Source organism: Notamacropus eugenii, chromosome 3 (assembly GCF_028372415.1).
Source record: "Notamacropus eugenii isolate mMacEug1 chromosome 3, mMacEug1.pri_v2, whole genome shotgun sequence".
In the NCBI taxonomy this organism is placed as follows: Eukaryota; Metazoa; Chordata; class Mammalia; order Diprotodontia; family Macropodidae; genus Notamacropus; species Notamacropus eugenii.
In genome coordinates, this window is record NC_092874.1 from 428,808,363 (window position 1) to 428,820,943 (window position 12,581).

A 12,581-nucleotide genomic window follows, 5' to 3' on the forward strand; every position below is an offset into this window, starting at 1 on the left:
CATACAGCTATTAGGTTGAACTTAGTTCTTTCTGACTCCAAGGTCAGTACTCTATCCATTATGCTATACTATCCCTCAGTATATATAGGATGATTATACACAAGATGGGAAGTGAGAGTAGACTCAGGTAAATTTACCTTGAGCTCCCAAATGGTTGGCATGACTTTGGATTCCCAGCTGTCTCTTCTTTATCCCTCAATTTCCCATTGTTTATTATTATTATTTAGTAGTAGTAATAATAGAAGGAAGAGGAGGAAAAGGAGGTAGTGGTGATAGTAGTAGTAGTAGAAGGAGGAGGAGGAGGTAATAGTGGTGGTAGTAGTAATAGTAGTGGTAGTAGTAGTTATCACCACTACCACCACCACCACTACCACCATCATCACCATCACCACCACCACCATCATCACCACCACCACCATCACCACCATCACCACCATCATCACCACCACCACCATCTCCTTTTCCTAGTCAGCCCTTTCCCAAGGTCAGATTCTTGGTCTTTGGAGGTGCTCAAGCTCCCTATAAGACTTTCAGATGGAGAAGTTGACCAGCTGAGATGCCCTGCCTTTTCTTCCTGAGAAGGGAGATAGGAAAACACTGCCCTCTCCCGTTGTCCCCTTACCTGATCCTGGTATCACGTTCACCACACCTTTGGGAATGCCAGCTTTCACAGTCAGCTCTGCAAATTTCAAGGCAGTCAGTGGTGTCACCTGGTGGTACAGGAAGAGAATTGCACAGTCTCAGACCCACTGGCCCTCCCAGGCCATCCTCTTCTGTTTTATGCACTAGGTGACTTCCAGATGTCACATATAGAAAAATGGAGCTATAATTTTTGATATGATTAAATGGTTCCAGCTGAACAACCAAGTTCACCTCTTTCTCCTTACCAGGATGCCTTCCTCCAGTGTCTCCATCTCTGCAGAACTACAGGCTGAAGGGATTGGACCAGATAACTACTAAGCTCCTCTCCAGCTCTAAAGGACTTTAAAAACCAACTAGCAGGTTGGTTTTTAGCAGGGGAGGAAACAGAGTGACTTGTCCAAGGTCACAAGATAAGTGGTAGAGTCAGAATTCCAGCCTAGGCCTTTTGATTCCAAGCTCAGTGTTCTTTTCACGACTCCATTTATTTTCTTCTCTCCTCTTGGAAGACTTGGCAACACTTAGTATGATGCCCTGGACAGATGCATACTTGATGTCTTTATCAATAATGCATACTTGATGTCTTAAATCACCCAGTTAACAATTACTTATTGTGCACCTACTATGTGTCAGGCACTACACTAGATGCTGAGGATACAAAGGCAAAAATGAAACAGTTTTTGCTCTCAAGGACTTCATTTTCTATCAGGAGAGACAAAACATAAATAGGTAAATTTGCACAAAACATATTAAAATATACATAAAGTAAATTTTTTTTTACTAGGGGAGACTCTAACAGGTAGGAAATGGAATCAGGAATGACTTGATATAGGAGATACTGCTTGTGTGGAGGGAGCATTGAAGAAAACCATGGATTAAGAGGCAGAGGTGAGGAGGGAATTGATTCCAGACATGGGGTACATTGTTGTTCTCAATGAGGACCATGACATCAGGAAGGTGATGCCATGACTTGCAAGTGAATTGGATTTAAGTGAGGGAGGACTGTGCAGAGTTATCAGAGTTATCAGCCTCTTTTTCTCCTCCAGAGCCATCTGGGTCCAGTGGTCAGATATAGATCAGGGCAACTGGAGATGGCACCCCCCCCCCATGGGGTATATACAAGCTGTGTAAAGGCACCAAGATAGCTAGTTTGTTGGGAGCACATGAAGGAGAACAGTGTGTGTGTGTGTGTGTGTGTGTGTTCGTTCTTTGTTGCTGAAGAAGACTATGCCATCAGAGAAATGATGACATGACTTGCACTTGACTTTCTTTGAGTGAGGGAGGGCTGTGCAGGTCACCAGCCTCACTTCTCCTCCACAGTCATCTGAATCCAGTGACCCGATATTCATCAGGACGACTGGAGATGACCAGGATGAGGCAATTGGGGTTAAGTGACTTCCCCAACGTCACACAGCTAGTGAGTGTCTAGTGTCTGAGGTGAGATTTGAACTCAGGTCCTCCTGACTCCTGCACTGGTGCTCTATCCACTGCACCATGTTGCTGCCCCAGGAGAATAATGTATGGTAAGACTGGAAAGAAAGGTTAGAACCAAATAGTAAATGGCCTTATATTTATATAAAAGGCATTTTTATTTGATCCTAGGAGTAGCAGGTTACTGTTGACTCCTAGGATCAACTGATCACTCCATTGTACTCCGGTCACTTCTCTCCTCCAAAATCTTCAGAGGCTCCCCATTGTCTATCGAACTGGAATTCCATGATCATGGGAATGATATAGTCAGACATATAAATTTGTAAGTTGTTTGCAGATTAGATTAGAGAAACTTGAGGCAGGAGGACCAAGCAGGAGGCCATTGCTAAAGTCCAGAGGTGATGACGACCTTAACTAAGATGGTGGCTAGGTGAGTAGAAAAGTTTGAATACAAGAGGTATTGGAAAGGGAGAAACATCAAATTTGGTGATTGGACATGTGGGGTAGAGGAGAGTGAGGAGGCAAGGATGATGCCAGGAGTTTGGATGATTGGTGGTGCCTTTGTCAGAAATAGGAAAGTCTGAAAGAAGAGAGGATTTGGGGAAAGGTAATGAATTCTGTTTTGGACATGTTGAATTTGAGATGACTCTTGGATCTCCAGCTGGAAATGTCCAGTGAGTAATTGGCGATGTGGGACTCGAGCCGGGTACATAGATCTGAGAGTCATATGAATGAGTCATAGAGACTTGATTACTGCAACACTGATTTCTCTCTATCATAATCTTCTGTAATATTCCATAGCAAAGCTGCAAAGTTGGTGAAATTTGATTTCTGTGTCTTATTTCCCCTTTTAGCAACTCCTCTCTATTGACACCCCTTTCCCTTTTCCTTGCTCCCACCTTAATCTTGTGTTCCATAGTCTTGCTCTCAGCTGATGACAAACTAATCCTTTTATTAAAAAGATGATGTTATAAAGAAAGAATGAAAAAGAATTTAAGTGTTTGCTATATGTCTTTGGCATACCCACCAATGTAAGTAGTGTATGTATTACTGTTCTTATTTTACAGATGAGGAAAAGTGACAAGTTCATAGTCACAGTGTTAGCTATGGATGGGCCAGAACTTGAACCCAAGTCTTGACTCCCCGTCTAGTGCCGTCTTATGAGACTCTGCTCTTTTTTTTTTTTTTAAAATAATAAAGCCTTAATATTGCCCAAGTACTAGACCCTCTCTTTTGAGATAGGATGAAAAATTTGGCACAGGTGGAGATGGCTGGGTAGCTGCCCTGGAAAGAAACAGAACCCCTGGAGTTAGCCTGGTGGGAGAGATGGCTGGAGAGGAGAGTTCATCTTCCACCCAATGAGCAAATCCTTGGCTTGAAAGTGGAAGTTTAAGGATAGTATCATTGTCCTAATGTGCCAAATGCACAGCTTACTCTACAGAGTTTCATGGTAGAGGAATTTCCCAGTAGGACTCTGGTTTGAGAAACACACATTGTTATGCTGATGTCCACCCTTTCCCCTCCTCTCCAATCCTTGGACCTTGAGGTGACTCACCTGGGCTGGCTTGATGACTACCGTGTTCCCAGCTGCCAGGCAGGCAGCTGTCTTCCAGGAGAGCATCATCAGGGGATAATTCCAGGGAATGACGATGCCACAGACCCTAAATGCCAAGGCAGCCAGACATGAGTCCTGCCCAAGCGAGACTCCTTCCCCCATCCCATACTGCCTCTTTCCATCTCCTTGCCTCCTCTCTGCGATCCTCATATTCTATCACGAGAAACCTGTCAAGAAGACTGGACTGAAATTCAGGAGACCGGAGTTCTAGACTTGACTTTGCTACTAAATCATCATAACTTTTCAGGGCTTCATTTTCCTCATCTATAAAATGGAGAGGTTTAACTGGTTGATATCAATGGTTCCTTTCATTTCTGCCAAGTCGTTCTACCTCTTGCAGCCTCAGTTTTCTCATCTGTCAAATAGACTGGATGGACTAATATAATCCCTTTCTCATCTGTTCTACAAGATGACCCTACAGATACTTGAAACTGTTTATCATGTCCACATCAGCCTCGAAGTATCTCTTCTGCAATATCCGCATTGTAGTTTCTGCCACTTAGTATACACTTAACTTGTTAATTTATTTAAGGAAGCCTTCAATTCCTTAACCCAAAGGAAGGAGTGTCTAGGGGTGGATGTGGTATAAATAGGAAGCCGTTAAAGACAAGGCTATTGTGCCTGGGTTCCCCAAGCAGCTATTTCCAGTGACTTGGGTGCCAGTGGGGACTTTTTCTGGGCAGACTGTTTGAATTTGAGCCCTAGGTTTTTTTTTAAAGTATGGGGGGAGTGGGGGTTGGGGATCAGACTCTACAAGTGAGTGCTCCAGTCAAATGGCCCTCAGAGGAAGCCACTAGCATCCTTTCCAGGGTTGGGCTTAGCTTGATCATTCTGACTAGTTATCTTTGGAGAGCTTTGAGAGTCTCATAGATACAGTTGGAAGGGACAACCTTTCATTTAACAGATGAGAAAACTGAGCACTAGAATGGTTAAGTGAACTGCTTAGTAGCAGAGTCAGTATTTAAAACCAGGTCCTATAACCCCAAATCCCTATCCACAGCAATGATATGAAGTCTTTGATGGTCATTATTCTTCCTGTGCACCTCCCCCCCACAACCTTTCCAAGCTGTTAGTACCTTTTCCCACTAAAATTATCTTTTTTTTTCCTCTTGCATATATTTATGTGTACATGTTATTTCCCCAATAGGATGTCAGGTCCTTGAAAGCAGGAACTGTCTCACTTTTGTATTTTTATCCTTGGTATCTAGCACAGTGCTTGGCACACAATAGGTGCTTAATAAATTAATTGCAACACATTGCCTCTCACAAAAGTAGGGTCACCATTAATCTTGAAGAAGGCCTTCCATTTGACAAGGTCCAATTTTCTGACAATTTTGCCACCAAATCCTCCTATCCCAAAGTGGTAGGACTCACCCAACGGGCTCTTTCTTGGTGAAGGTCAGGTTGTGGTTAGGCCTTGCTTGGTTAATAGGGATGGTGGTACCCTGCAAATCAAACACAAGGATATGTCAAGGTCTTCAGTCCTCCTCTCTCTCCCCCATGGCCCATCCAGGTGTATAGTGCCCATTGGATATCTTGGCAATTTGTCCTTGGCTTGGAAATAGGAAGTCAGGAGTCCCTTAAACTAGAACAGAAAGTATAAGATAATACAGTGAGTGGTAAAGCTATAGCCTCCAACTCCAAATCTAGGGTTCTTTCCACTGTACAAACCATGCAGCTTGCCATGACCTCTCCTTTATGATTATCTCACTTTTTTATATTTATGTATATGATGTATATTTATATCATTGCTGTTTATGTAAGTGTCCTTCCCTTCACGAGGTAACAATTAGGTAAGATGACTACTTGAGAGCAGGTCGTGTGTTGTAGTCATCTTTCCATCCCTACTACTGGGCTTTCTACTTAAAAATGGAGAAACTGAAAACAGGTTAAATTTCACAAGAACTTCTCTTTCGGGGTTCTTCATCCTGAAGGGCACAGGCCACTAAACTTCCAGAGCAGGCAGAGGGAAACTTGTGTCTCCTAAGGAGGTTGGTGCTCATTCCTCTTTCCCCATATCCTCAGAGAATCCTTTTTTTGGGGGGACCTGGACCTGACCCCTGGAGAGTCAGTCTTTAAAAGACGAGGTCAGGCTGATGACACACAGGCCTGATGGATCCCACCTGAATTTTGTCACACCAGCCTGCAAAATAGCGGAAGGTTTGGATGGACATGCCCACATGTGTCTTCAAAGCCAGTGTGTATACTGCGCCTGAGTCAACGGATTCAATGGTGGCCAACTCTTCCTGATGTTCCTCCATGAGATCAGCTAACCTGGACAGACCAGAGGAAAAGAAATGGAATGGATACTTTCATCTTGCTTTCCACCCTCTCACCACCATCTTGCTTTCTCCATCTTTCACTGTCTGGATCTTGTCCCACCTCTGCCATGAAGCGTCCCCTAACTATTCAGACCCATACTGATCTCTCCTTCCTCTGAAGCCTTACCACATATAGAGTCTAAATCACACATTTAAAGTTTTAAAATTAAGGATGGAGAATCATGAAATCTGGGAAGAACTTAGTGGGCATCCAGCTCAATCTCCTAATTTTTACAGAACAGAAAGTTAAATGACTGTCCAGAGTCACTCAGCTGGCTAGTGACAGAAATGTTAGACTAGAATTCAGATCTAACAGTCTGGTCTTCTTTTCACTTAAGTACATCCCTCAATTTTATACTGTCTCGCAATGTTTATTAATTCTTATGTGTATGAAGTTTCTTTTTTTAAGTTAACTTTTTTTGGTTTTAGTTTTCAACATTCACTTCCATAGGTTTTAAATTTCCTCCCTCTTTCCCATCTTCCTCCCCAAGATGGCATGCAATCTGATATAGGCTCTACATATACATTCCTATTGAACATATTTTCACATTAGTCATGTTATACAGAAGAATTAGAACAAATAGGAGGAACCATGAGAAACAAAAACAAAAAGGAAAACAGTCTGCTTCACTCTGCATTCAGACTATATAATTCTTTCTCTGGATGTGGATGACATTTTCCATCATGAATCCTTTGGAATTATTTTAGGGCCTTGCATGGCTGAGAAGGGCTGTGAAGTTTCCTTTCATAGTGGTAAGAACACTAGCCTAGTAGTTTGAAGACCTGGATTCAAGTCCTGAATTCCCTCGTTAACAAGATGACTTTGGGCAATCACTCCCCTTCTTCTCTGTCTCCCATTCTGTAAATGAGGAAGGATGATCTCTAAAGGTCCTTCCAGTTCTGACATGCTCTGATTCTTCTCACCTTGATAGTGAGCACTCTGAGACTGGATCTTGTACACTTTCCTGTCCATATTCCTGTCTTTCTGCAGAAGATACATGAGGTTTGGAGGAGACTGAGTCTGAGATTAGTTCCTGAGGGTACCCTGACACCTTGTGGTATAGTGAAAAGAGCACTGGATTTGGAGTCTGAAGACTTGGGAGGCTACTTTCTCTCCCTAGGCCTCAGTTTTCTCATCTGTAAAATGAGGGAGTTAGGATTCAGTGATATCTAAGGTACTTCCCAGCTGTGAAGCCCAAGAGTCAGTGGTTTTCTCATTTCAGAACCAACCTGCTGGCTGTTGAAGCCTTGGTAAATAGGTCAAGCTGAAGGCCACTAAGAAATGGAGCAAGACTGAGAAACATCTTTTAAAAAGATCATTTTGTTAAGTGCTTTAAAAATACACTTCGTTTGTAATATTCTCACAATATTATCTATTTCTGTTGACTGATATATAAATGTGCATATACTTAATATACATGTATAAACTATACTATGAGACTTTAGAGAGCATCTAGCTCTGTCTCCTCAATTTTACAGGTGGAAAAAGCAGAGGAAGGGAAATGACTTGTCCAAGATCTCAGTACAAGTTTTAACAGCAGAACCTCCCTTGCTTCTTTGCAAAGGTGGAGGACTATGAGTGTGGAAAAGTGCATACCATAGACCATCACACATGGTTAATTTGGGAGAGTTGATTTTACTGAACTATCTCCTCTCTTTTTTATTTTTTGTTACAAGGGGAAAATGCCCTCAGGAGTGAGGTAGAGTGTTGGGGGCACAGGGTAGGGTTGGGGAAATGGGAAGCAGGGGGACCTATATAAATGACGGTGGTGTAAAACCAAGGGACACGGATACAAATTAAAGCAATGACAAGAAGCCGCAGCAAGTTCATGGAGGAGTGAGGACCTGAAGCTGGCTCTTCCAATCCCTAGTTCAGTCTTCTCATGTTATGTATTGTTTAAAATTACGTTTCATAGTTTTCTATGCAAAACCAAAAAAAAAAAATCTTCTCTCCCAATCCTCCCCCACGCCCCTATCCCGGAAAAAACATGCTTGTTACAAACATGCTGAATCGGGCAAAACAAATGATCACATTGGCTATCTCTCTTTCTTGTATACATAACATATGTATATGTGTATGTACATATACGTGCACGTGTACACAGACATAGACATGTCCAATGTGAGCATCTGTGTTGTGTTTATACATGCATGTATGTGAACATGTGTATGTGCACATATGTATGTACACACACAGGTATGCACACACACAAATTCTGCAGCTTGGGTCCATCACCTCTTTCATAGGAGGTGGGTAGAATTAATTATCATTGGTCCTTCAGAGACTACTGGGAGAATACTGCCCCCTGCTGAGCCTGTTCCCCAGCTTTCCGATGACACCCTTGGCAACTGCAAGAAATGAATTCTATTTCAAAGATGCTGGAAATTCATGTGGACTAATTAAGAAGCAGTATAAAAGCATGTTGGCATAATTCCTTGCAAGCTGCTCGATAACAGGACTCACGCTCTATACCTATCTGCTTGTTTGTCCCCCAGCGCGTACCAGGGTCTCTTTCTCCTGGCACGAATTTAATAAAAACTGGCTGATTTCGTTGGTTGATCCATGGCATTAGGTGGCATACCAAGGGGGACAGTGCCTAAGTCATACCAAGAGGCAGTTGAACTTCTCCTCAAAACTTTCCAGAAAAGATGCTACCCTCCCTTAGTGATGTATTCGTTCCCGCCATGTCCTCATTATAAATGTGGGTTTTTTTTTTTACTTTGCTCTCAGTTTCATCCCTACTTTTTCCCCCTCTTAAATGGAAAATGGTATTTACCAAAGAGCATGAAGGAATAAGTCCTTCCATTTTCGGCGTGGCTTCAGGTGTTGCTTCACCTCACTCACACCTGGCGTCTCTCAGAACACCATGGCCTTCTGCTCTTCTTCCTCCTCTGTCCCATTGCCAGCCCCAGAAACCTCCATCCTGGGGTCTTCCTCTCCTCACTGGTGACCCCCTTCAAGTTCCCCTCTATAGGCATCTTCCCTCATTAGAATGTAAGCCCTTGTGGGTAGGAATTGTTTTGCTTGCTTCAATTTGTATTCCCAATGCGTGTTAGTCCAGTGCCTGGCATGTGATGGGTTATGGGTTGTGGCTTTCGTTCTCGAAAAGGACTAAAATGGCATCGCTATGTCAGGATCAATGTACAGTGTGTCCGGGTGTGGCTGATCAGACCAATACAAGCTCGGAAGGCCATACCATAGGTCAGGCACAAATAGTCCATATGAATATTTGGGACGGAGATATCTTTAATTAGCTCATAAAAAGCATCAGAGTGAGTCTACTGAGAGAGAATGTGTCTCTGGAATGCTTTGGATTCTCTGAAAGTTCCCTCCCCTAACCCCCACCTTGAAGAGGCAGTCCCTTTGGGGAAAATGAGGGGAGGGCCACTTTGAACCCTTATCAGCTACCACCTTTGGAGATTGACTCTCAAGGGAGTGTGGCACAAGAGGAGGGGAGAGGAAGAGGGGCAGGAATAGGAGACAGAAAAGGAAAGATGGGAAGAGTGCCAAAGTCTAATAATATGTCACTTCACAGGTCTGGCCTTGTTTCTAAATGTATACCAGCCTTTCATTAGACACTAACGTAAGCCTCAGAGATCAGCTTACTCAGGTCAGAGAAAGTACGGGAATGGAAGGGCCCTTGTGTTCTGGCAGAGATGAGAGCTGGAAGATGTCCCAGAGATCATAAGGATTACAGGATTTAGAATTGGAGGGAACTCTAGAGAACATCTAATCCAAAATTCACTTTTTACAGCCTAGGGAACTGAGACACAGAGAGGACAGCTGATTAGCCTAACGACACATGATAAATTGGTGGCGGCACCAGGACTAGAATTCAGGTTGATTGATTCAATGTGGTTTCTAATACAACACACTTTTCAGGGGCATTAAGAAGGTCTTCTGATTCTGCACCCCTCCACCAAACCCTCCTTCATTCATTGAATGCTGTCTGAAATTCTATTTTTGGAGTTCCATCCCATTAGCTCAATCCTTGTTAAAATGCCAAATCCTTGTTTACATTTCCCCATTGGAAGAGTCATATTCTGAGCAGTTCTGTGTACTTCAATGTGAGCTAGGACCTGAGAGATTTTGCCAGTGGGTTTGGAAGAAAGAGCCTGGGGACACAGGAAGGAACTCAAAACCAACCTCATCTTCCCCCCAAAACCTGCTCCTTCTGACTTAACCAGGTTTGTCTCTGGTTGCATCATTCACCCAGTCTCCTGTGTCTCAAACCCCATGAGAGGAGATAAGAAGGTCACCAAATCCTATGGATTGCATTTTTCAGAACCTCTTTCATGCCCATCTCCCTCTATTTCTCTTGCCACCAGCGTGGTACCAGTCCTCATTAGCACCTGCTTGGAACATTGTAATAGCTGCTTGACAGATTTTTCCACATTTATTTTTTCCCTTCTCCAATACGTCTTTTATAAGACTCATCAACTTTATATATGTCTGGACATGGTATTCATCTACTCCAAAATCTTCAGTGCCTCCCTCTGCCTACCCAGTAAAATTTAACCTGTTTTGCTGGACATTCAAAGCCTCCCATAATAGTGTCACCCTATCCTTCGAACCTTTAATTCATTTTACTGTCCTTCACACATTCTAAACTCCACGACACTCAAACTATTCTTCTCAGATCTTCACAGGGCTTTCCAGTCTTCATGCCTTTGTTCAAGCTGTTTCCCATAAGGAGACTTTAACTTCTGCTTTAGTATCCCCAGTGCCTGGCACATGGCACCTAGTCAACGCTTAATAAATGTTATTGAGCTGAATTCTTTCACGGTGCCTAGCACAATACTTGATTAAGAGTAGGAACTGACATGGGTTTGTTGAGCGATTGGGTTAAATACATGGGGAACTGTGGACATGGAAGTCAAACTTCTCCATTTCATCTGTATGAAATGGAGATGGTGGCCTCATTTTCTATGAAGTTCAACATTCTTTTGGTCACACAAGGTCCCATTTAATGCTTTTTAGGGTTAACTAAAAACATGCTCTGTGTTTTAAAGGACCCTTCAGTTCTAAATGTTCTAAGTCCCCTCCCAGCTCTGACATTCTGTGTTCTAAGGCCCTCCCAGCTCTGACATTCTGTGCTCTAAGGGCCCTCCCATCCCTTACATTCTGTGTTCTAAGGGCCCTCCTATCCCTTACATTCTGTGTTCTAAGGCCCTCCCAGCTCTGACATTCTGTGTTTTAAGGCCCTCCCAGCTCTGACATTCTGTGTTCTAAGGGCCCTCCCACCCCTTACATTCTGTGCTCTACGGCCCTCCCAGCTCTGACATTCTGTGTTTTAAGGCCCTCCCAGCTCTGACATTCTGTGTTCTAAGGGCCCTCCCACCCCTTACATTCTGTGCTCTAAGGGCCCTCCCAGCTCTGATATGCAATGGTTCTGAGATTCTGTGATTGGTAGATGGAAGTCAGTTGTCCTTCATCCTATTCATTCTTGTATGTTATGTTTTTCTGTGTCTGACTACACTGCCAAGTGATTTTCCATGAACTGTGGCTTCCTTCTTGTTGAAGGTAGGTGGGGCCTGGGAAGGAAAGCTTGGGCTCCCTCCCTCTCCCCGTCTCCAATGCTTGGGCCTGAAGCCCCCCACTCCCAGAGATGAGGAAAGCTGCCCTGCTTACTTGTAGAGAAGCCGTCCCCTATCTCTGGCGTTTATCTTCCCCCACACTCCATTCTCAAAGGCATCTTTTGCTGCGGCCACAGCCTGGTCAACATCAGAGAGCTGGGCAAGTGACACTTTGCAGATGGCCTGTGAGGAGTAAAGCCAGGTGAAAGGTTTCTGGAGAGATCCAAGGCTCAGGAGCTCTGTCACTGGGGCCTCTGTGGGCCACTTGGACCAGAAATGGTCTGACTGACTGGTCTGTTTCCAGTTGAGGTAAATCAGTCAGGAAGTACTGGGAAGACTTGGGCCTGGCTCAGTGTCCTATTAGCTCTGTGACTTTGGGGACATTTCTCCAATTCTTTTATTGATGTTTTAAACTCTATTTCCTCACTTCTGAGAAGGTACAAGTCATTTTGGGGGAATTCTTATCTTTTACCAGCTTGGTGACACAAGAAATAGAGCATAGGGCCTGAAATCAGGAAGACCTGAATTCAAATCCAGCCTCAGACAATTAATAGTTATGTGACCCTACGTAAGTCACTTATACTCTATTTGCCTCAGTTTTGTCCACTGTAAAATGGGGATAATAGCAACTACCTCACAGGATTGTTGTGAGGATCAAAGGCTTAGCTTAGTATCTGGTACATAGTTGGTCCTTAGTAAATGTTCCCTTCCCCTCCCCCATGTGACCTTAGGCAAGTTATTTAGTCTCTCTGGGCCTCAGTTTCCTCATTTGTATAATGAAAGGGCTGGACTAGATGACCTCCAGGGTCCCTTCCATCTCTAAATCTATGACTTTATAGTCCTTTATTCCAGAGCAGCAGATGGGAGATGAAGTACACTCATAAGAGCTGGGGTGGGTGACAGAAAGTTCCTTCTTCTCTTACCCCTTCCAGATTCACTCATCACCCATGGAGGTCCTTCCTCTTAATCTTTGGGACATCAGCGATCTACTTCCTCAC

At 43.6% G+C, this 12,581-nt stretch overlaps 1 protein-coding gene across 1 annotated transcript in view; it reads right to left on the minus strand.

Moving 5' to 3' along the window:
* ALDH1L1 (aldehyde dehydrogenase 1 family member L1) overlaps positions 1-12,581 on the minus strand; it is a 76,514-nt gene that overhangs the window by 24,198 nt on the left and 39,735 nt on the right. The window contains exons 12-16 of the mRNA XM_072598354.1: positions 11,639-11,766; positions 5,809-5,959; positions 5,060-5,130; positions 3,626-3,731; positions 623-710 (exon numbers count right to left, since the gene is read on the minus strand). Of these exons, the coding sequence (XP_072454455.1) occupies positions 623-710; positions 3,626-3,731; positions 5,060-5,130; positions 5,809-5,959; positions 11,639-11,766 (544 nt within the window). The remainder of the gene's footprint in view (positions 1-622; positions 711-3,625; positions 3,732-5,059; positions 5,131-5,808; positions 5,960-11,638; positions 11,767-12,581) is intronic.